Source organism: Rhamphochromis longiceps, linkage group LG16, assembly GCF_057381845.1.
Source record: "Rhamphochromis longiceps isolate RC_006_pf linkage group LG16, R_longiceps_female_GT1.1, whole genome shotgun sequence".
In the NCBI taxonomy this organism is placed as follows: domain Eukaryota; kingdom Metazoa; phylum Chordata; class Actinopteri; order Cichliformes; family Cichlidae; genus Rhamphochromis; species Rhamphochromis longiceps.
The window spans coordinates 8625123-8649174 of record NC_140572.1 but is presented as its reverse complement, the minus strand read 5'-3'; the positions used below and the strand labels follow the sequence as shown (position 1 = coordinate 8649174).

General features: G+C 41.0%; 1 protein-coding gene across 3 annotated transcripts; it reads left to right on the top strand.

Moving 5' to 3' along the window:
• Nucleotides 1-486: 486 nt before the first annotated feature.
• On the top strand, nucleotides 487-17284 carry wdr3 (WD repeat domain 3). Of its 3 annotated transcripts, none has more exons than XM_085384560.1 (27): nucleotides 487-639; nucleotides 1945-2145; nucleotides 2253-2462; nucleotides 2693-2811; nucleotides 2910-2988; nucleotides 5393-5488; nucleotides 5846-5947; nucleotides 6223-6324; nucleotides 6867-6967; nucleotides 7318-7422; nucleotides 9830-10060; nucleotides 10187-10280; nucleotides 10511-10612; nucleotides 10754-10836; nucleotides 11981-12119; nucleotides 12224-12280; nucleotides 12373-12473; nucleotides 12889-13000; nucleotides 14266-14400; nucleotides 14486-14536; nucleotides 14617-14682; nucleotides 15054-15146; nucleotides 15704-15754; nucleotides 15863-15906; nucleotides 16016-16144; nucleotides 16748-16841; nucleotides 16940-17284. In XM_085384560.1, exons 2-27 carry the CDS (start codon nucleotides 1972-1974, stop codon nucleotides 17093-17095), a joined length of 2826 nt encoding a protein of 941 aa, XP_085240686.1. In that variant the 5' UTR covers nucleotides 487-639; nucleotides 1945-1971; the 3' UTR covers nucleotides 17096-17284. The 3 variants fall into 3 exon arrangements, with proteins under 3 accessions (XP_085240686.1, XP_085240687.1, XP_085240688.1); XM_085384561.1 differs by having other exon boundaries at nucleotides 500-639; nucleotides 1902-2145; XM_085384562.1 differs by lacking the exon at nucleotides 487-639 and adding an exon at nucleotides 952-974.
• The last annotated feature ends 6768 nt before the right edge of the window (nucleotides 17285-24052 follow it).

The window sequence follows — 24052 nt, the reverse complement described above, 5'->3', positions numbered from 1 at the left end:
CTATTTTTTAGAGTATGTTTAATGTACTTTTACTCTGTTCTTTATAGTTTTCTGTCATGTCTATACTCTCCTATTAAAATAGCACACGCTTTTGTTTTGTATAGGTTAGACAAACACTTTTCCGGTGCTATTCACGAGATCATTTTATTTTTCCGGTGCTAGTCAGCTGACTTAAAAAAACACTTCCGGTATGGTTGCTTAGGGATCACTGTGGAGTCACTTTATTGATGTAAACCGCAAAAATCATTGGCTCTAAGCCAGACGTCTCTGTCCAAAAATTAAACAAACAAAAACGAGTATCTGTAAAGACCTAATATATTATTTTATTTTGGACTGTACATTCAAAAATGTATAAAATGTCTTTTTTTGGTATTGCAGTCAAAAGCAATAGAAAGAGCGCAATCGAGAAAACAGAGAAACAGAAAGGTTTCTTTGACTCGCAGTTCACTGCTAAAATCCTATCTAAATATTTTTTAAAAATATATATTTCCAATAGACTGTATCTGTGTGCATAGTTTTATAGGCAAACTAGCACTGCATGGTATTGTTTTAGTAACGATTTGTGATAGATTGGTTGGGTCTGAAACAGCAGCCGAAGTCAGGCACTTCAAGGTAGTTGCTAGTTGTCACACTTCAAAGGTAAGAGGACCAACATAGACGCTTTACATTGACGAAACAAACGCAAATGTTGTATATAACGTTTAGAGATATACATTTATGTTATGGTTACTTTTATTAAGTACAATTATCCAAGAATTGTTTTACCACGTGGGTCTAGTAACTGAGTATCATGCTTAGGCACACTCGATTTGGGTCAAATTTGTCTCCGGGCGGGCGGAGGTTGACGTTGTCGTGTTGAGTCAAATGCCAGAAGCGTAAACCGGCAACTCTGCCTGCAGTTTTGTGTACTAAAACGAACGTACCCGTATCTGCGAGGACTGATGTGCTATACCTTGCTACACGTTTACTAAGTAGTACGTATTTTTGGTGTATTATTTTAAAGCAGGATTTGCAAATTATGAGGAAAGGACATAAAACGAAGGAATAGACCAACAACACTGAATCGACACTGCAGAAATAAAGGCCGTAGTTCGACACATTATAAACAATACGAAAATACTTTACACCTCATTAATACGGAATAGCATACTAAGATCAGACATGTATTAAGTATGTAGTGTCTTATGCTGGTATAAAACAGAAAACCTTATTTTTGAAAACTGTGATATATTTAATACGCATACGTGGTAGAGTATATATTCTAGATAGCAGGGACAAATTACAGCACAAATTAAACTATGCTATATAGATAAAGATTCGTCATTTTATTGCTGTAAATATCTATTAATATGTGGACTCTTGGGTACATTTGATATACAATGTATTTCGTCTTTGTTGTCATGATGGAAAGCATGCATTGTCAACGATGTTTCCATTTTTGTGGCAACATTTGCCAACAGTTGCACAAACAGAAAGCCAGGTCCTTAAAAAAGAGAGGGGTGCCCTGATTGTGCAAATGTGGTTTAGTACCAAAGTTTAAAATGGTTCATGTTTACAGCAGTGTTTATGTGTTTATGCCTCCTGTTGTATCTGGAAACTGGTTTTTCATATAAAAACTATTCACGATCTTCCCCACACTATATTGGAACATTTAGCACAGGAGGCGTCAAAGCCACTTTAGGATGACATGATAACTAATAACATGTGGGTGTAATGTTCAACTTTTCAAACAGTGTTATAAAGATAATAAAACAGTTTTCTGTATTATCTTCATGAAAATGTAGACTTCAATATCTAGCAGAACATGCTGAACTCTGAACTTGTCTTAAATTTATTCAGACATTATGTAGAATCAGGTGGAGCCAATCAAGCACTGAGTCTCTGTTTTTCTTCCGTAAAAGGTGTGCACAGTAAATTTTTCTCCTGTGCTCTGGTGTGAAACAGGATTCAGCATCACCTTAGCTGCTGGTCATGGGTTTGACCAAGCAGTACCTGCGCTATGTTGCCAGCGCCGTTTTTGGGGTCATTGGCAGCCAAAAAGCCAACATCACGTATGTGACCCTTCGAGGAGGGGAGAAGGGGCGCTATGTGGCTGTGGCTGCATGTGAACATGTTTTCATCTGGGATGTTCGAAAAGGAGAGAAGGTGAGGTTCAAGTGTGATTATAGCAATGCGACAACTCATATCCAGGTACACTTCCCTTCAGATTTTATCTGTTCTTATCTTTATTCTTGTCATCTCTGTGTGTGTAGGTCCTGATCCTGCAGGGTCAGAAACATGAGGTGACCTTTCTCTGCCCTTCACCTGATGGAGTTCATATTGCCGTGGGTTACGAAGATGGTGCAGTAAGAATCTTCAGCCTGCTGAACGGTGAGAGCAACGTCTCCTTCAACGGCCACAAGTCTGCAGTCAGCGTCATACACTATGATGCACTCGGGGCGAGACTTGTTACTGGCTCAAAGGTGAGTGTGGCAGGTTGTTCCTTGGTTTTGTTAAGTGTTGACGTGTTTCTAAACTCAACATCAAAGTGACAACAGTTACACGAAAATAAAGGTGTTAATATAAATGGAAGATAAATTGGAGGTTTGTTTGTTGAGTGGTTTACTTTGCCTTTAAAAATGCTTTTTTATTTTACAAGACGGACTGTGAGTTGCAAGGAATCACCTCAGTTAACTGTTTACTCCTCTCTTAGGACACAGATGTGATCGTGTGGGACATCATCAATGAGTGTGGGCTGTACAGGCTGAGAGGCCATAAAGATGTCATCACGCAGGCCCTGTTCCTGAGAGACAAGAACCTCCTCGTCACATGGTAGGACACCGTGATGTTTACATTGTGTCTTGTCTACTGGATTGTATATTTGAAATGGAGGTTTGAAAAGCTAATTGTGTGCTCTGCCAACCGTATAGCTCCAAAGACAGTTTTGTCAAGTGGTGGGACTTGGACACACAGCACTGCTTTAAGACTATGGTGGGCCATCGCAGTGAGGTGAGATGCTTCTTTCTCTGCATTTAGTCCAAGTCCATTTGTGGAATTTCTTCCCTTCTACATATTCCACACATGTATGACTAGGGCTGGGCCAGATATTGTTCACAATAAAACCCCAACAATCAGACAACCTCCTCTGAACTTGCCAAGAATGGAAAGAAAAAAACTCCCTTTTAATAGGAAGAAGGTTGCAGCAGAATCATATTCTAGCCTTCTGCCACGATTAAGATTTTGTAAAAGGGAGCTACTTCAGCAACCTCTAACAAAGTGTGATGCTTTACAAAATGTGCAAGAAAACGCTTCCTGGTGACGATGGAAACAACAAACTTGAGGCAAAAACACACCATCAAGTACAACCAGGCTATGAAGGAGGAGATGCTAACAGCTGATGATGTGCAACCCAACATTAAACAAATCAGAATCAGAATCAGAATGGGTTTATTGCCAGATGTTGAGGTTTACAACATTAGGAAATTGCTGCGGTGCTTCAGTGCAGACAATAAGAATTAAAGTGCTATGTAGAAAGAGAGATATGTGCATGAGATATACATGAGATATATACATGAGAATAAGAATTATGAGTGCTACGTAGAAAGATATATACATGAGTGCAGGTGGTGATCAGTGCCAAACATATATACATGAGAATAAGAATTATGAGTGCTACGTAGAAAGATATATACATGAGTGCAGGTGGTGATCAGTGCCAAACATATATACATGAGAATAAGAGTTATGAGTGCTACGTAGAAAGATATATACATGAGTGCAGGTGGTGATCAGTGCCAGACATGAAATGATGCAGTGACACAGCGTAGGGTCATGTGTTAGTGGCGGGGACAGTCATGTGGTTATTGTTCATGTGTCCAACAGCAGAGGGGAAGAAACTGTTCTTGTGGCGAGAGGTTCTGGTGCGAATGGACCGGAGCCTCCTGCCTGAGGGGAGCAGGTCAAACAGACTGTGTCCAGGGTGAGAAGGGTCAGCTGAGATCCGGGCTGCACGCCGCAGTGTCCTGGAGGTGTACAGGTCCTGCAGAGATGGGAGTCTGCAGCCAATCACCTTCTCAGCAGAGCGCACAACACGCTGCAGTCTCTGTTTGTCCCTGATAGTGGCTCCAGCGTACCACACGGTGATGGAGGAGGTGAGGATGGACTCGATGATTGCAGTGTAGAACTGCATCATCGTCCGTGTTGGCAGGTTGAATTTCTTCAGCTGCCTCAGGAAGTACATCCTCTGCTGGGCTTTCTTGATGACGGAGGTGATGGTGGGCTCCCACTTCAGGTCCTGGGTGATGGTGGTACCCAGGAAGCGGAATGAGTCCACAGAGGTGATGGGGGTGTCAGTCAGGATGATGGGGGGGAGTGGGGCTGTGTGCTTCCTGAAGTCCACAATAATCTCCACTGTCTTCTGGGCATTCAGCACCAGGTTGTTGTGGCTGCACCAGGACACCAGACGTTCAACCTCCCTCCTGTAGGCAGACTCATCCCCGTCAGAGATGAGCCCAATGACGGTGGTGTCATCTGCGAACTTGATTAGCTTGACAGACTGGTGGGTGGAGGTGCAGCAGTTGGTGTACAGGGAGAAGAGCAGAGGAGAAAGAACACAGCCCTGAGGGGAGCCGGTGCTGATGGTCCGGGACTCACCTGAGCAACACTGGAGCACTTGCTACTTACACTCCATATAACAAGAAGCACAAACAGTGGATGGAAATTACTGATGCAATCTCCTGGTGCTAAAGGAGGAATTTAAGTAACTGGTTAAAAAGGTCGACCACATAGTACCAGAGAAAACACTAGCTGGCCTGCTTTTGTGCTTACATTGGACTTATGCTGCGTCACTGCATGTAATGCTGTGTCACTGCTATTGGGCTATAATGTGGCTGCTGCTGGCAGTAGATTCACATTTTGAATTGGGTAGTCTATCTCTAATGACAGTAACTCATCACAAGAACAGCATGTTTAATACCTTTTCTTTTGTTTGCACTAATAAACACTGCTGGCTGTAAGCTGCACTCATTGATACAGCATTTATTGAGTATTTTTTGTTCTTTAGTGTCAGAAATATCATTATTGCACATTTCCTTGACATCTTGTGATAGCATTTTGAGGTAATATCACCCACACTGAAGCTGCAGCGCACAGTGTGGTTCTAAACCTGCTCTGGCATTAACCTCAGGACAAAAACTGTGAACTGGGAGCTTCATGGCAGGATTTTCCATGGCCAAGCAGTTCCTGTAGGTGTACTGTGCAGTACTTTGGTCCATATAGTGGAGCTCTTGTGACTAGCTGCTTTCACTGGAAGGAAATGGGGATTATAAGAGACTTTCCACTGGAATTTTAATGTTTTTCCTAGATTATTAAGATGACTCGATGTTTTTGTTTTAAATGTGTGTGTGTATGTTAGGTTTGGGGTATGGTGTTGCTGAGCCAGGAGAGTAGGCTGTTGACGGGCTCTGCAGACAGTGAGCTTCGAGCCTGGGACATCAACTACCTGGAGGAGGTGAGAAAGGACTCAGCTGAGCACTTTTTTCTCTTCCTCCCCCAACTGCCCTTTACTGAAAAAAGACAATCAGAGAGAAAGCAAACAGTTTTTCTTGAGATCCTGGAGTCTCTCCCCTAATGTGCGATGCTTTACTTTCTATGAAGATGTCATGTTTTGCTTTTAGTAGTCTTTCATTTCCCTTTTGTATTATTTTGCCTGTAATTTTACACAACACGGGCACTTTTTTTTTCAATTACATTAAATTTGTTATTGAAGTTAATCAGATCCTTATTAACTGTAGGTTTTGGCTCTAAAAACGATATTAATGGAGTTGTTGTAAGGTCGTAAAACTCTGTCTGGTCGCGTCCTGCGCAGGCAAAAGCTGAGGGTGAGCCTACGGTGAAGAAGGGAAAAACTCTGTTGGTTGATGATGATGAAGAAGACAATAAAGAAGACGTGGATGAAAGCCTTGAAGAGGTAAAGTAGCATTCATTACAGTGAGGGTAAAATGATTCAAATGCTCTGCATGCATCAACTTTGTAGTGGAACGTCATTCTTTATTAAGCAGTGTAGGTCTCAGAAGGATAAAGTCAGTGCACTGCCACATTTTTGTGCTGTTGATTCTTTTTTTTCTAATGTTTCACAGTTGTTAATAGTTCCAATTATTCAACACCATCTTCAACTAGAGTATTTTTGTAAATTAAACCAAATTCTCTCTTTAACATTTATTCTTTCTTTTTCTTTTTGGGCAGCGCATCCTATCTTGTGAAAAGGCCGGCTCCATCCTGAGAGAAGCTAGAGATCGCGTCGTCTCACTGACAGCAGACCGCCACGCCAGAGTCATCGCCTGCCACGTTAGTACTGAAGCATCTTACAGCTCCTTGTGACTCTGCATGATGTCTGGAATACACAGTATTTATATGTGGGTTGAATGTAATGCTTGCTCGGTGCAGTTTGAGCCCACTGAGACCTGCTGTAGTCATGCTGTAGTATGTGTTTCTTCTTTCACTGGTAGCTTTTAGGCACTCATCAGTAGTAAGGTCGTCTTGTGGCTTTTAGTCAGTGTCGCTAATGTAATGTGAAAGAGATCATTCTGACATCACTAATGTATGTCAGTTCACAACCTGCTGTAATTGTCTGTATATTCATTTGTTTTCTGATCACATGACCTGATGGTTAAATGCGATTAAGAATAGTTTCAATGGTTTTGTTTTGTTGGTCAGACTGATTGCTGAGTTATTTCCTCCTATACAGTCACACTGCCCGTCAGCATTTGCCTGACAATCAGCTGTAATTTAAACATTGCACATACTAGTTTAAATGCCTTTGTGTTTGTAAACTAATTTTCTAGCTAAAAGCGATTGATGACACACATTATGCCGTCTATGTCTTTCAGGGCAACGACTCAGTCCTGGAGCTCTTCACTGTGCTGTCAGAGGAAGAAGTGCAGAAAAAAATGACAAAGAAGCTGAAGAAAGCCAAAAAGAAGGCCACCAAGTAAGCGCACATGTATTCTGTTCTTTGGAATATTTGCACATTGACTGTTACTGTTACCACCGCACAACCAGCGCTAGTTTTATTAGCCAGACATTCAGATACTGAGGTGGACAAATTTACCAAAGACAATTAAACGCGTGTATTTCTGCTCTCTTCTGAGAAAGCTTCATATGAATGTCGCTAATATAACTCCAGTACTGACACCACCTATCTTGACTACTTCTAACACACTGATGTCAGTGGAGGTGGAAGGACAAGTGCTAGTGCTGCTGCCTAAATGATTAGTTTCAGCTTTTTTGTTATTGTTGATCTCCCTTTGAACTGATGATTATTATCCCTGCTCTCTGCAGAGCTCAGGAAGCTTCAGGTGAGGAGACAGAGGAGCCCGTGGTGAAGAGGATGCTGAAGGACGAGATCATCAGACTAACAAACATCAAGGCATCTTCCAAGATCAGGTCAGTGCAGCGAATTATGCTCTCTCTAAGATTTTGAAACTTAGGTCCAGATAGTAGGGCTGAACGATATATCGCATTTGCGATAATATCGCGACATGATCAAGTGCAATTTTCTAACCGCAAAGGCTGCGACATGTCCAAATTCATGGGCTGCATCCTCCTGAGGCCGCATTTGTAGACCGATTACGTCACAGCGACGCGCCGAAGGCTGTCCAAATTACTACCATATCCCAGAATTCATAGCGCGGCCCAGCCAAACTCCAGTTTCCAGCAATGGCGGCCGCTACTAAGTTTTAAAATTACTCATACTAATCTTTCTGGGTCACAAAATAAACTTTTAACATATTTTCAGGCGAGAAAGTAGCTGTGTAAACATCAAATATCTGCTCGGTTTATCAAGATATCCCATATTTGCAAAAGTGCTTCGACGTTTTCAGAGGCGTCTGCTACCCACCAGCTCGACAGCTAGCCGGGAGCTCGAGGGTTACTGATGCGGCCGAGAACGGCACAACTCCCGGCACATCATTTTCAGATCACCGCGGAGTTTCGCTGCTCGGGTTAAACGTAATATATAAGTCACTTAGACAACCTAAAAATGTTATTGTTGGGCTTTTTTCAGTGTTTTGTTTGTTCGTGAGTAAATCGGTTTGGCTGAGATTAAAGTTATTAGATTAGATAAAATAAAACTTTATTAATCCCCCGGGTGGGTTCCTCCTTGGTTTTCACACAGCTGACTAAACGTCAAACAGAAAACTTATTAAACAGAAGTATGAGACAGTTGAGAATTTACACCAGTGTCTGGTTATATTTTAGATAGCAAGAAGCAGACGGCCGAGTTTATTAAACTCCACCGAGACAGCGGTGACGCTAATCAGAACTAGACCGTCCAATTTCACGCCTTTAAACTTTAAAGGCGTGTTTGTGTGTGTGTTTATACAATTGCTATTATGTTTGCACTTTATGTGTAATGTTACTGACTGCAGAGATCAGTAAGATGTGTGTATTTTTTATTTATTAGTTTTATTTATTTAATATTATTTTTTAATTGAATGACTGTCTAGTAGTTCACAGATGTCGAAAAACTGAGTGTGGTAAAGCCACTGATTTTGTTTATGTATATTTCTGCAATCTGCACATTGTACTGACTTTCATTTTAATGTTTACACCAGGGTTCCTTGTCAGCACTTTATGCTCAGATGTTTGTAAGCTAAAAATAAACTATTGTGTATGTTCAAATATACTGTTGTGATTGAAGAAGTTAAATAAAAATGTCAGTCATCAATTCATGCATCACCTCATGTCATCATAACAGAGGTCTGTCTTCCAGGAAAGAACAGTTTAAAATTAATGTAATATAGTATTGGCCATACTATATGATGTATTGCTTGTCTTTGTTTAATAATACAGAAGACAAAGACCTTAAAAAATAATCGCATATCGCATCGCAATCGCAATATTGGGGCAAAAAATCGCAATTAGATTATTTTCCATAATCGTTCAGCCCTACCAGATAGCATCCGAATAAATGTTAAAATGAATTTTCTTGTTTCAAATCTAACTTTTCAAACATTTTGAATTCACTTTGCTGCCGCTGTTTGTCTCTTTATCTGTGTTGATCCAGTGACCCTATTTCTAAACATTAAGCCACAGTTACCTGTAGGAGATCATGAATTTCCTCTGATCATGGTTGTTGTGTGCATTGCCACCACCTGCTGGACATTGAAGTAAAAGCGGAGCATGCAGGAATGAAGTATTATAAACTGCTCTAATCGGCCTTACATTGCAGTACAATTCCAGACAACTAACAGTCTTTAGTTCCTTGAATAATTTCATAGGATGAAATAAGGCTAATTCATGTAGAAAAATAACAAAATGAAGATTCATGTCATTTAAAAGCACAAGTTCTTACCACCTGACAATAGTGGTGCTGCACAAGATTTACAAATAGAAATAAATATAAAATATAAATTTTGCAAAGTGGAAAAAAAAAACATTTAGACTTCTTATTCAAGTAAGTACAGATCAGGACACAATTATTAACCCCCCTATGAAAACAGCAAGTTTTTAAGTTAAACAGGGCAAAGAGTATTTAACATAGCTTTTTCAAACATCAACATAATTTTGTCCTTATATGTAAATAGCTCAAATTGTGTACAAGTTGTTGATCTAAATATATCTGAAGTACCTGAATTATGTAGGATGGCACTTTCCAGAATTAGAAAGGTTGTGTCTGGCTCCTCTCTTATTTACACAAGGGGGCGCCACAATAAATGGAACCACATATTTGACCTGATGCATCCCTCCCAGGTACTTGTGTCACAAGTCAGGGATCTTCGCTAGCCACGCTCTTCGGAATCAGGGGTCTGTTCACATGTACACACCATCCATGTCCTCTGTCCCCTCTCAGGTGGGTGGACTGCCTGTCATGTGCAGGTGGTGAGCTGAAGGTGGCTCTGCTGCTCCAGAATAACACAGTTGAGACCTACAGCCTGAAGACCTCACACAAGACCCCCGTAGCCGATAAAACGGCTCGCCTCACACTCGGGGGACACCGCACAGATGTGCGCACACTGGCCTTCAGCTCAGACAACCTGGCTGTCCTCTCCGCCTCCGGAGACACCGTCAAAGTTTGGAACAGGTAACACCAGTTTAGATGCAGCACGTCCTGAAAGGGTCTTATAATTAGATTCATTTTGCTGCATTCAGTGAAAAAGCTCTTGCTTCATTGGTCATTGTCTTCTAACTGTCCTGCCCACTGTGACAGATCCACTCTGCAGGTGATTCGCACCATGGCCTGCGAATACGCCCTCTGCTCCCTCTTTGTGCCTGGAGACCGACAGATAATCCTGGGAACGAAGGTATGTGGACACACTGAGTCATTCAGACACTCTGTCCAAGGCTTACAGTCAGTTTCAACCACTGTTCTCTATAAGTTATTGATGTGTCGGTGATTTAGTGGATTTGAGCGTGTAGAGTGTATTTCTTTCTGAATCCTGTAATCTAATGGCAACCATTTGGAAGAGAGAATATTGCTCCTTACAAAGTTGTAGACTTTCTTGTAGTCAAGATTGTGTTTTGTTCTTATTAGAGTGGGAAGCTGCAGATCTTTGAGCTGGGTTCAGGAAGCCTTCTGGAAACTGTAGATGCCCATGATGGAGCTGTGTGGTCAATTTGCCTGGCCCCAGATCAGGTAAACCTCACTGTACTCAGCTTGTGTGTCTGAGTGTTTTTCACACCCAACTTATCCTTTCCATAAACTGATTTTTTTTTTTAAAAATCGAAGTCCGAAGACTGATTTGATTTGTTTTTTATTTGTGTGTGTTTCCTTTAGAGGGGGATTATCTCAGGAAGTGCAGATAAGACTGTGAAGTTCTGGGAGTTTGAGCTGGTAAAGGACAAGGAGACGAGCCAGAAGTGAGTTTATTTTGTTCAATGTTCAGGATCGATGTGGTAGATTTTCAATGATCTCATAGGACCCTTAACACCTGGAATAAAGTGGTCAGGTTCAGCATAAGCTTGAAACTACTGAGGAGCTACATGTGTATATATAGGATCAATTAACATAATAAATAAAATGCTTATTTTTAATATTTTTTAAGCGTTTGCAGACAGTGACTGCCTGATGGCCAAAACTCACCAAACAAATCCTCTCTAAATACTTTGTCAGCGCTATTAACACAACTGCCTGTGGTTGTGGTTCCAGTCATCTTTGTAGAAATAGACCAAGTCTGAGCAGACCTGATCGGGACATTCCCATACATTACATGGCCTCTGTTTCAATCAACTCTCCATATTGTCAATCTGGTTGATCTTAATATTTAAATAGACTTTGCAGTGAATCTGCTGTGTGTGCGTTTTTTTTTGTTGTTGTTGGTTTTTTCCATGAAGTCTTCTCTTTAACATAATCTCACAGCAGTTTGTAGCCACAGCCTTCATGCTACTGCTTAATGTTACTGGACACAAGTTTTACATTTTTTTCTTGTCTCTGAACACGACTTCTCGTCATGTCCACTCTTATCAGTTCTGATTTGTGTTCATGTACATTAAATTAATATTTTCAGCCTTTAAAAGGGGGGGAAAGGTCCACATTTGGATGCTGAAGAGGAGATGGATGAGTGAATGTGTAGTTTTGCAGACTCAGGAGGTCCCTGAGACTGTGTCAGAAAAGGCGTCCTGTCTAAATCAGTCCCAATTAGAGTACGCAGATCCATCTGCTGCGTTGAGCCCTTGGAAAGTAAGGGAAGAGCCCAAAGTATTGTGTGTCATTATTGTGTGTCAACATAGCTGACACACAGTTAATGCAATAGTTTTCTTCAACTCAAGACTCCTGCTATAACCTGGAGATGCTGGAGATGCTCTTTTGGACGGTGTGCATGTAAAACAATAAGAATGTGTCCAGTAATATCTGGCCCTAACTGCCTAATTTACTATTCCTGTTATTTGCAGTAGGTGCAATATGAAACATTGCTATATATGGTGAAAGCAGTGATGTTGAAAACTGTGTTATTGCATCACGACTTACCTGCAGAGTTGTTGTGTGTGTGTGTTTGTGACTCAGACGGCTGACAGTGAAGCACAAACGCACTCTGCAGTTGGAGGAAGACGTTCTCTGTGTGAAGTTTTCTCCTGACCACAGACTGCTGGCTGTCTCTTTGTTAGACTGCACAGTCAAGATCTTCTACACAGACACACTTAAGGTAGGCTCGACATACAAGATTCGACTTAAATTTATATTTACCGCACACTGGCTTCATGTCACTGTTTACATCATATCTACACATTCTTCCTTTTGCTGCTCCAGTTCTTCTTGTCTCTGTATGGACATAAGCTGCCTGTACTTTGTCTGGACATCTCACACGTGAGTACTGTTGAGATATTAAAATTATTAGCTGCAAGACTCACTTCAGCCCAGAGTCTTCCTGACTCTGACCTTGTGTGTCTCTTAACCAGGATAGCACAATTATTGCCACTGGCTCCGCCGACAGAAACGTGAAGATCTGGGGTTTGGATTTTGGCGACTGTCACCGCTCCATGTTTGCTCATGACGACAGGTACTGGCCAGCACAGACCCAAACCAAACAGTCAGAGGTTCAACTGGAAATAAAAGAGATTTTTACTCAGTGATGAAGTCATCTACGGGGCAGTTTAGCTTCCAACCGTGACTTCATCTCTGTGGTTAGAGACTCTGATCTGTGTCCTGTTAACTCACACTGACCCGTGACTTCACACCAGCTGCTCTTTCATCTGCACGCTCCTCTGGTTTCTCATGGACCATCTCAGTTTCTGTGCTTGATGATTTCTTTTCGTTTGTTAATTAATTTTTGACTAAATGTGATTTTTCTTTCACTTTTTTTCTAATTTCCTTTGACATGTGTTGTTGTGTAATATTCTTTCCTGTCTCCTTGTTTGAAATTGATCTAAGTCTGCTTTGTCTCATAATTTCTTTCCTCTGTTTTCTCTTTGCAGTGTCATGTTCCTTCAGTTTGTTCCCAAGACTCATTTGTTCTTCACAGCAGGGAAGGACAAGAAGATCAAACAGTGGGACGCAGACAAGTTTGAGAACATCCAGACACTTGAGGTAACAGCTTTCCCCACGCCCACCGCTCGAAAAATGAAAAGAACATTTTTTTATTCAGAGTGAAGTCAGTTAAACTTCTACGATATTAATCTGGTCGGTTAATTTAATTGTTAATTAGTTTCAGCTCCTTTGGTGTTAATGAAATTGACAGAAGATGCACTAGAGGGGTAACAATGAGACAATCCCCAAAACAGGAATGGTTTGGCAGGTGGAGGCCGCTCACATCTTTCCCTTTTCATCTTTTCTGACTGTTTCTTTTCACTAGTTTTGCATTTGGCTGGTTGTCAGTGTCACTGCCGGTAGCATGAGGTGATACCTGGACCCTATCAGATCCTCCAGGATGCCACATCAATACGTTTGTGATGCGCAAATGAAGCAGTGTTTAACCATGTCATCAGCTGTTTTAAAAATAGGTTAATTCATTCAAAGCTTTGTTTCAGTGACATCTGGTGGTGAAATAGGAGACAGCAAAACAATGTCTCAGTCGTGCAGCTGAGTAACGAGGGTTTGTATGAATGATAGAAATACAATTTGGGGAAGATGGATTGATTGGGAAGATGATTCTGTAAACTGATGTAGGAGTTGGAAGTAGGTGTGCCTGTGTAACTAGGGTAACTAATCCAAACTACACCTCATTCATGAGCTACGCAGAGAATGGCATTGGATTTATTCCTCACAGAAACACACAGATCAATTCTGGGTGATCAATTTTCTACTTAGATTAAGTTCACACTTCTTATTTATTTATTTTTTACTTTTCAAATACCAGACTGTCATAGAACACATAGGTACACAGAAATGATAATCTTTTCTTTTTTCTGTTTTATAGCATACAAAAACATAGATGGCATGAATACATGAATACCCCCCACTCCCTCCCAATAATGTTACAGAAAAATGAATTAACCCATCCAAAAAATAAATTAATTAATTAATTAAAATAAATAAATAAATTTATATAGACTTCAGCTGGAAATCTAATTTGTAACCTACGATGTAACCGGAAACGGGTTATAACCCTACGCCATAACCAGACAACGAGTGTTATGCCGTAGGGTTCAAAGGGGTTTTATCTTAAATCAGGAATTAATTCATAATCTAATTTTTATAACACTCCACCCAGTAGCTGTTGATACTTGGTCTTTCCTATTTGATTTTGTTTTTGTAGCTGCCCCACATTTCTTACTGCTCAGCTTCATCATTTTACATTTTGAACGTTGCCACTACGCTACGTTGTAACACTGAACGTCCTCTTTGAATCACAGGGCCACCATCGGGAGGTTTGGTGTCTGGCCATCAGCCCAAACGGAGACCACCTCGTGTCGTCATCTCACGACAAGTCCCTGCGTCTCTGGGAGAGGACGAGGGAGCCCATCATCCTGGAGGAAGAAAGGGAGATGGTGAGGTGGAGGACAGGGCCCACAAAGATGATGTTACAGTGGTTGACATAAACACCTAAACACCGCCTCCTTTTTGTGTCGATAGGAGCGAGAGGCAGAGTTTGAGGAGAGCTTGGCTAAAGGAGATGCACCTGTGGTGAGTGCTTAGTTTTCAGCTTCTACACTTAGTTGCTGTTATGTTGGATGAGTGATGCATTTATACGTTCTGCTTCTCAGGTACCGGGAGAAACGCAAGGAGAGGCAGCACCTGCTGGCAAGAAGACTGTGGAGACAGTCAAAGCTGTGAGTTCTCTTCAGTAATTAGCTGAGTTATTATCTGCACTCAAAAAGTATTTATGGCCAAAATGAAAACTTTAAGTAATCTGATTACATGTAAATTTTCTGTGTAATTGTATTCCATAAGTAGGATTGTAAAGTGTTCAATTTAACGGACTTTGGTCAAATGAAATTTACTTGATTGGTACACATTCAGTTTTTATCAAGCATATTTTCTTTAATAATTAATTAATTGAATAAATCCTTGATGATTTTCTATATTTCAGTTGCCTTTTACTAAGAATTATTCTTCATATTTATGAGGGTCAAAAATCAGAAGCCTTCTTTGTTGATCTTTTTCCTGTTTGTGCGATTTTTTTTTTTGATTTTTTTTGCAGGCTGAGCGAATCATGGAGGCTCTGGAGCTTTATAAAGGGGAAACAAGGAAGATGGAAGAGCACAGATATGCCTGTGAGAGCGCAGGCAAAGAGGTTGAGTCATGATTTCAGTTATTCTACTTTTGCTGTGGGGTAGTGCAGTAAAAAGGCATTTTTTTGTTTTATCAATGCTCAGCTGATTCTGAGCAGAAATCATTTTTCCAGCAGCTGCAAATGCAGTGATGTGAGGAAGAGGTCAAACACCATTACCTTAGTTTTTAAGTTCCTCCCTTCAAGGTCATCTTCCTGTGCACTTCTGGACCACCCTGAGTGGTGATGCTGTTTTTGGAAGGCTCCACTGGAAGTCCTGCTCTGTCCACTTACAATAGGGCATTTGAAAAATCACCATGGAAACTACCCTACTTGCTAAATTTAGCTCTGTGCGCTTACCAGAGTGTAGTTTAAATTGATGAGTCACATAGTTGTGACCGGGCACCTGTGGCAGATCCACAATGACTTTCAGGGAGTCATGTAAATACTGGCAGAAGCACAGACTTGGGTCCAGATGTGCAGGAGAAGATCAAAGGGCACATCAGAGAAGTTTAAATCAGGTTTTTTGTTTTTTTAAAAAGCATCACAGGTCACATTAAACAGTTCATCCTCTTTTGCAGCTTCCTCCACCGCAACCCAACCCTATCCTCGTGGCCTTTGGAAATGTTTCGGTAAGAGAAACAGAGTTATGAACAATAAATGTCTTCATACTGAGATCACAAATAAACCTTGTTTTCAGCTCAAGCTATAAACTCAATCTGTCTCTGCCCCTCTTTAAGCCCTCCCGCTACGTTTTAGATGTGATAAAGAAGGTCAGATCGAGGTAAGATTCAAGCGAATGATGTGAAGCTGATTACCATCTGCCTACACTGTCCTGTGCATTTAAATACACTCAGATTTTTTTCTTTTTTACGTTTTTTTGTGATCATCAGTGAGCTGGAGGTTTCTCTGCTGGTGCTGCCTTTTCCTTATGTCCCCGAGCTCCTGAAACTCTTCAACAGTTACATCCAGCAGGGCCTGGAGGTGGAGCTGGTCTGCCGCTGCCTGTTTTTCCTTCTCAAGTGAGACGTGCTTTATTATGGTTGTCTGTTTTATAGTCAGATTTAATCTTTGGGCAGTTGAGTGGTGACTCAGGAGTCTGGGATCTGCATGAAAATTTTAAACAACAAAAGATTTAAAACATAAATTTAAAAAACGAATTAACATAAGAATGGTGGGTTTTTTAGGTGTTATGAAGCTCATTTCAATGATCAAACGTTTTAACGAAACTAAAATGTTGAGAAAATGCAGATTATTCAAAGGCGCTATAAGAACAGGAAGCCGAGGCTACAAATTTGAATGGGCTCAACAAAAATGAATAATTAAAGATTGGAAAACATCGCCCGATGAGATGAGGATCAGGTTCTTCTGTGACACATGGATGAAACGGACATGAAAACGTGGATCCATATGTCCTTCTTTCAACAGTTCAGGTTGCAGGTAGTGGATGGAGGATATTTTCATGGCACACTTAAAAGCACAGCCTACCTGAGTATTGTTGCTCACCGTTAACATCACTTTATAACTGCAAGTGATGATCTTCTGATGGCTGCTTCCAGCAGGATAGCACACCATGAATAACACTCGCAAGGTGCACCTAATAAAAGTGTTTTGTTTATTTCTAGGATCCATTTTGGTCAGATCTCCAGTAACCAGATGCTGCTGTCTGTCATCGATGAACTACGGACCAATACACTCTCAAAAGTGCGGGAAATCAGAGTAAGTGACATCTGAGTGGAAGGGAGCGGGACCGAGCAAAGCTTTTTGGCGTTTAACCGATTGTTGCGTCTATTCTCTCTCCACTTTCCTTCTTTCAGGATGTGATGGGTTTTAACAGTGCAGCCCTGCAGTTCCTCCAGCGGGAGATCGAGAGCAAAGAGGACGTCATGTTCTTTGCCGACGCTACAGGTCGCCTGGAGGAGAAGAAGAAAAAGAGGAGGAAGAGGGAGAGGGCCGTCTTGACCATTGCTTGAATTATAATGAACATTTTGGATTGTTTTCGTATAAACGTCCACTCTCCACCCCATTCTGCTTTATTCCAGGAGTGGACTAGATGCCTCACACTGTTGCTTTTTATATGTTATTAAATCCTGAACTAATGTAACAAAGTGTTATTCAGTGGCAAGCTTCTTTTCCCAAATAAACTACGAGGTTTTCTCACAGTACTTGGAAGTTTTATGGGCGGGGGGGCTTTCAAAACAAATAAATCCTTGGTGGCAAAGAGAAACGTAGCGTGGATTCTCAGCATTTCCTTGTGTTTCCTCAGGTTTCTATAAAATTCATTCAAATATAGTTAAACTTTAAATAGATTCAGGTTTAAAGTAGCACTAGTACTCCATTCATGCTCGCCACAAACACAAAAGGACATGTATGATTTAAGCTGGTTTCTGATCTACAAGCCCAAGGGGAGCAATTCAGGCCCGGAGCCAAAACAAGGCCAAAGATTGTCTGGACGTGGCAGTCGTTTTGAAAGATGTCAGAGACTACCTGAGCTCCAGACCACCTGGGTGTTACCACCCTGCCCCACAGAGCAAGTCCCCTGATTCCAGTTGGCCTCAGTGCAGCCAGCCACTACTGAAATTAGGGAGATGTGGCTTGACTTTATAGCCCCAGTAACCTATCCTTGATTTATTACCCCAAGGCCTGGTAGATGGGGTAAGTATAATTCATAGCATGGGAGAAAAATCTTGGTTTCCAGTTCTGTGAGCTGCACAAATGTGAACAGCGTAGGTTTGTTGAATGCTTTCTAATCTTCTGGCCTTTAGAAAAGTTTCACACCCACATCAGACACTTCATTTTCCACAAGTGTGTTTATTTCCTGACGGTAGGGTGCTTTTTGGAATAATGAAATGAACCCTTTAAAACACCTCACACTCACTGTTCATGTACTAATGTCACAGAGGACAAAAAAAGCAAATTAACTCTGTATTTAGAGGCATGTAAAAAAAAAAAGTGTGTGTGTTTTTATGGGTCTGGATTTGGTCTCAAAGCTGTAAATATCTCACCTACCAAAATTAAAAATTCTTCAGGAAAATCCCAGGCTGCACTCTCACACACACTCAAACGACACCGGCAGCGCATTAGCACCCAACTGTGGTTTAGATTAATCATCGCAGACTGATTAAAATGGGAAAAATTCAAAGGCCTTAAATCTACAAGCATCTTTCGCCTCAAACTGAGCCAAAGTGTGTGACATTTCACTGAACCTACAGTGAGGTAACAGCATAAAATAGAGTTTTAATGGTCTGTGCAGAATATGAAACCCCAAAGCACCATTTTTCAGGGTATTTTCCTTTTTTTCTTCCTCAGTAACAGAATGTTCTGCTGACTTTCTCCCTCTTTCTTCACTCATCCTCACTGTTCCTGCAAGCAAGCCTGGCTTTATTGTTTATTAGAGCCTTTATTACAGCACCTTGCATCCCCGTGTACCTGCAAGCCGATTATTCCAAAGCTCATGTTCAGTGTTTGCAGGAGGATCCAAAAAATTAATCCAAAGATTTATTTGGGTCCTGCCCTCACGATAATCTGTAAGTTTATTGTCATTAGCGTGGAACAAGAAGGTACATCAATCTTTTTTGCCACTATGATGTCACTTTTGTATTCTTTTTGCCTTACGACCTTGAATATTCCTTAAAAAGGCAGCAGTGACTCCTTTTTTAATGGATGAAAGCCCAGGGAACAGAATGACATGTTTCATTCACTAGATGGCAGTCTTGGCTTTGCTTAAACCGGCTTTAGCGCGCCCGTTTTGGTGTCTGATCTAATGCATTAGTCCATGTTAGGATATCTCACAACTCCTGTTGCAGCTCAGGCCATAATAGTAGATAGCGGAATAAAACTAAAGCAGTGGCCCCAGATCTGAGATATTCAGGCTAAGCAGCTTCATTGGTGCTCGTACACATTTGCGACACCCATCTGTTAGTGAAAGAAGCACAAAAAACTCTGGATTAGTGTTGGATGATGCTGAGCTTTAGTTGTCGCAGGTGATCCACTTCTCTACTTAGTTCTTCTGTAATCTAAAGTGATGTCTAAACAACGTTTCTTCTCTGTAACTTATTATTTTTCCTTTCTTCCAGGCAGTGAGTATTAGCTCTCTAACACTATGTGTTCTTTAACAGTCTGTATTTACATTAGAAATTGATGGACAGGAGATTGTGTTACTTTATGCGGTCTACATTGCTATAGTCTGTTATTGTATACTCTGCATGAAATTATGTACAGCAGGATACGATCTACTCACAAATGCTGACTTGATCTGCTGCTGTCTATAGCCAGTGAATGTGATATGAGCTATAAATGTGTATGACCCATAGTTGAGATAGGTGCTGTCGGCAGTGACAGGCCTCCTGTTACAGCAGCGCTGCTCCTCTGTTGAACAGTTCACACAGCAACTCTTGAGCAGTGTGACTGAAGAAGAGCATAACAAGCTTGAGATGTTGGCACTTGAATATCTTTGTGTCCATTCTTTGTTAATGTATTTAATTTGATCAGTTAATGCTTTTAAAGTGAAACATATCCAGCAAAGGAAATGACATTTTTGTCTGGTGTAATTACATGCTGTGCTACAGTAAAGTGTAAATGAGTGTGACTCTGTAAAATTTAAATGAACAAAAAAGCAGAACAAATAATTTACAAAGGATTTTCTCCCTGAATTTAATTAAAATAAATTGTTAAAATATAGATAAAAATAAAGTGTGCCTACATTTTAAAAAAAATGTATGATTTTTGCAAATCTTAAGCCACAAATGCACTGAAAACAAAACCCTGGTGCAACGTCACTGACAGCTAAACAGGTAAATTAGTAACACAACATCCAGAACACACAGTCACAAGCTAACATTCTTATTAGAAAACCTGACAATGATACACTGGTGAATGTGGTGTGGATGGCATGACGTATGAAGGACACTCAGATGACATCTTTTTCAGGAAAGACCTTTTTCAGCAAGATGTTGCTAAAATATATTTTGCATGTATTACAAAGTCTTCTATAGATATTAAAGGAGAAGTGTATTTTTCATTCTAAGTACTCACAAGGTACCAAGTACATAATGATCCACTGCTGAAAGTAATCCAAACTACAAGCTAGAATTCAAAGACTGCAGTAGGAAATTCCTGAGATTTCAATTTATTTATTTTTTTACATTTGTAATCTGTTTGCAAATATTTTTTAGAGTAATTTTTGTTATTTTTTGGCATAAACGATTTCCACAGATATAGCAGATATCCACCTCCAGGTTCTGCTCGAGGTTTCTTCCTGTTAAAAGGAAGTTTTTCCTCCCCACTGTCTCCAAGTCCTTGCTCATAGAGGATTGTCTAATTGTAGGATTTTGAGCACTTTGAGGGGACTGTTGTTGTGATATGGTGCTATATAAATAAAACTGAATAGTTGTTTCACTGGCCTTTTTATCCTTTAGATGATTATTATTGAGCATGTTTATAGCAGATTTTTGAGTCTCTAACTAATGTACTTCTGGAGATATGAGACCTGACAAGAGTAGATAACATTAAAAAAAATAACATAGGTTGGAAAAAGTTTATTGTTTTATTAAAAATATTTACAGTCTGAAGCCTCTTTAAAGGTTAATCACATTGCATTGCCCTCTGCTGTGTTAGGTGTGTGTGTGAAGCACTCCAGGCATTTTGTGGAACCACTGAGGTATAGAGCAGTTACTGACCTGCAGACCATGTAACGTTTACACAAACTTTGCAACTCCAAATGTGATTTCATTTTGTTTTGTTTCTAATTAAACAAGCCAGCCAGCTCATTATTATAATATCTGATGTCTAAAACGATTCACCCGCAGCCTGTTTTGGTTCATCCGTCTGCAATGACCTCAGCACAGTCATCGTGGCGTCCAGTCAGACAGCAGCACAACTTCAACCATACAGACAGGCCATCCATCAGCCTGCCAGGCCACCAGTCATCCCAGCGACTGGCCTCGTGTTAAATCTGTGTCCAGCACTCATGAATGAGCCCATACCTGCACTGAGATATGAGGTGACGGCTCATTCTGCTGGGACGCAGTTGTAATGTGGCTGCTTCAGCAGCAGCAGCAGGAGGGGAGGACTGGGCGGCGGCCGCTGAGCGTCCAGGCAGGTTGCTGAGTGATGAGGTGATGGTGCACGCAGAGGCGGCCAACGGGGCCGACTGGCCACTAACTGCATAGCTGTGCACATACAGCCATGAATGTTTCCTTTCTTTGCATCCTCTTGGCTCTCCCCCTCATCCCTCAGCTGTCCTCAGACTCTCTACACTTCTTTCCTTGATGCTTGCATGTCTGGGTGTCTCTTCTCTTGCAGCAGATCTTTTAATATGTGCAGCACAACTGTAATATGTAGCAAAAAATGCATTAAGTAATTGATATATTGTTAATAATTATTATTAATAACAAGAAAGTTAAAAATAGAAAAAATGCAACTGTAGGATTTAAAAAACTACTTCTAATCAAACCCACGAAGTGGGATCAATAATAAATCCATCAAGTTATCAAAAAAATGGCTTTATCCATTCCTGTTTCAGCGTGCTCTCGTTACTGCCTCCAGGTTTTAATGGTGCTGCACATGTTGATGGGGTCGGCAGCTCACCTTCCTTCATTTCAGCGGAAGGGGGAAACATGTTTTAATAACCAGAGTCTGCAGAGATCAGGGGAAAGGAAACCGTTTTTTCCCTCCCGCCCTGCATCGAGGTCAGCCCCCCGAATGCCCTTACCAAACCACACACAACCTTCTGTAGAACACACGTAACAAGCTCGTAATACTGGAGCGCACACACAGGCACAGAGCCGAAACTCAACAAACGGATCTATGTCTTTTAGAAAAGGCCAGAGTTTTCACTAAAGGCACGAGGCCGCCATCGGCCCACAAAACTCATTGGACTTAATTTTAAAAGCCTCCTCCACACACACACACACACACACACACACACACACACACACACACACACACACACACACACACACACACACACACACACACACACACATGTGCATAGCCGCTCTTTAAGAACTCTCCCCAGAAATCCACATAGCTGATGTAATTAGTGATTTTAGAGCTCTGCACTTCATATTACAAGTCATAAACAGACATTCAATACTGGGCTTTGAGAGTGCTGTTTATTCTGGAGTTTTATAGTCCACACAGGACCCCTCTGTGTTTATTCTCAGAGGACAATAATGCTACTATGCTCTTAGGCTGGAATGCTATTCATTTGTCCAATTAAACACAGAAAATAAATAATAAGAAAAATAAAAGGTCCAGCCAACTCGTTCTACCCCGATTCCGCTCCAAAAGTAGTTTAACAATACTTTCACTCTGCTGGGGGATTTACGGGGTGGTGCTGGCTGATCGATGGAATGACACGGAGCAGAGTGTTTGCAGAAGGCTTAATCTGCGTTATTATCTTAGTATACGGTGGCATGAATGTGGATAAAGCAAAGCACAACACAGATTGTCTGCTGAATCGGAAAGGCCTAGAGGAATTTTGTTGTTCAATTTCACACGAAAAGCCTAAATCCAGTGAAAATCTAACATGTCCTATTCCTATAAACAGCAGGTAAGCTAAGCTAAGCAGCTCGGGCTAACCGTGAATGTTGCTGGAAATAAGTTCAGAGAGTTTTTAAATCAAATATGGCACCATTTACCGAAAATGAGAGTTTAGGTACAAATTGAGGGCAGCAGAGTGATTTTGTGTAACATGAAGTTAGTATGTGGTCACTGTTAGAGAGATGATTTATGAAGAGGACGCTGACCCACAATCCTCCCGACAGACATGCAATTTCCTGTGTGAGAAAACACTAACTTAATCCATAAGGTAAAAAGAAAAAAAAAGCCACGGACAGAAACTATTTGTACATGAAAAACAGTCAAACCGCTAGCAGGGAATGCTAGACGAGACAGTGTGGGACTGTCGCTGGGCACTTAAGAGCTTCAGCTCATATTTTCCTATGAAAACTCTGACTATATTCTTTTACTGTATTTCCTGAGAAAAATCCATAAACACCAACAGCACAATTAGCCCGCAAACTTCACTCAATTTATGTAATTCCACAAATCTGGTGGCACACATCATAAATACTCTTCCAGAGCTCTTCCAGAAAGTCATTTTACAAAATACTTTATGAGTTTTGAAGCAGTACGGTTTAAATCGCATGAGCCAAGATGCGAGCGGCTGCTCTGAGCCATTAGCATCTCAGAAAACCACAATGGTGTTTTGAGTGCAAACAAACACGGGCAACATTTTCTTTCTTATTCTTCCCGAGGGAAAACTGGCAATAAATCTTTTTTTAGCTTCCTGTATAACACAAGCAAGAGTCATCTGCCGTTTGAACAACTCACTGAAGTGCATCCATTTCAAACAACCAGTTTGAGCGTGTGCATACACACAACCGGAGGCTAAAAATACAAAATGAAAAACGATTTAATGGCGGGGAGGATAAACGGCCTGTCGGCGCTGTTGCCGTTGTGTGCAAGCATTCTTTCAGCGCTTGGTACACCTGTTTTAAAAATCCCACCTGTCCACAAAAATCACTCTTTGTTTCACTGAGCGGACCACATGTTGTATTCCTTGGTAATTCAGCAGAAACCCAAACACACAGCCAATTATAAAGTCCGTTCACATGACTGACCCAAACATCCACTGAGGTATTAAGACAGACGCGATCAGTGGTCCATACTTGCTGCCGTGTCTTAAGCTCTGTTTGGTCTAGCATTGGATCAAGGTGTCAAAACTTTGGCAGACTCGGGGGAAACGAGGAATAATCGGCCAAAATGAGAAGAAATCTGAAGAATGCCTGTGAAGTGTGGTCGGTGGTAAAGCCCTTACATCTGGATAAGGTATGACACTCAAAGGGCAAAGGGCTGCTTGGAGCCTGTAGTGAGGATATGATAATTAGCCCAGAGCAGGAAGCAAGCTTGTTAAAAATCAACAA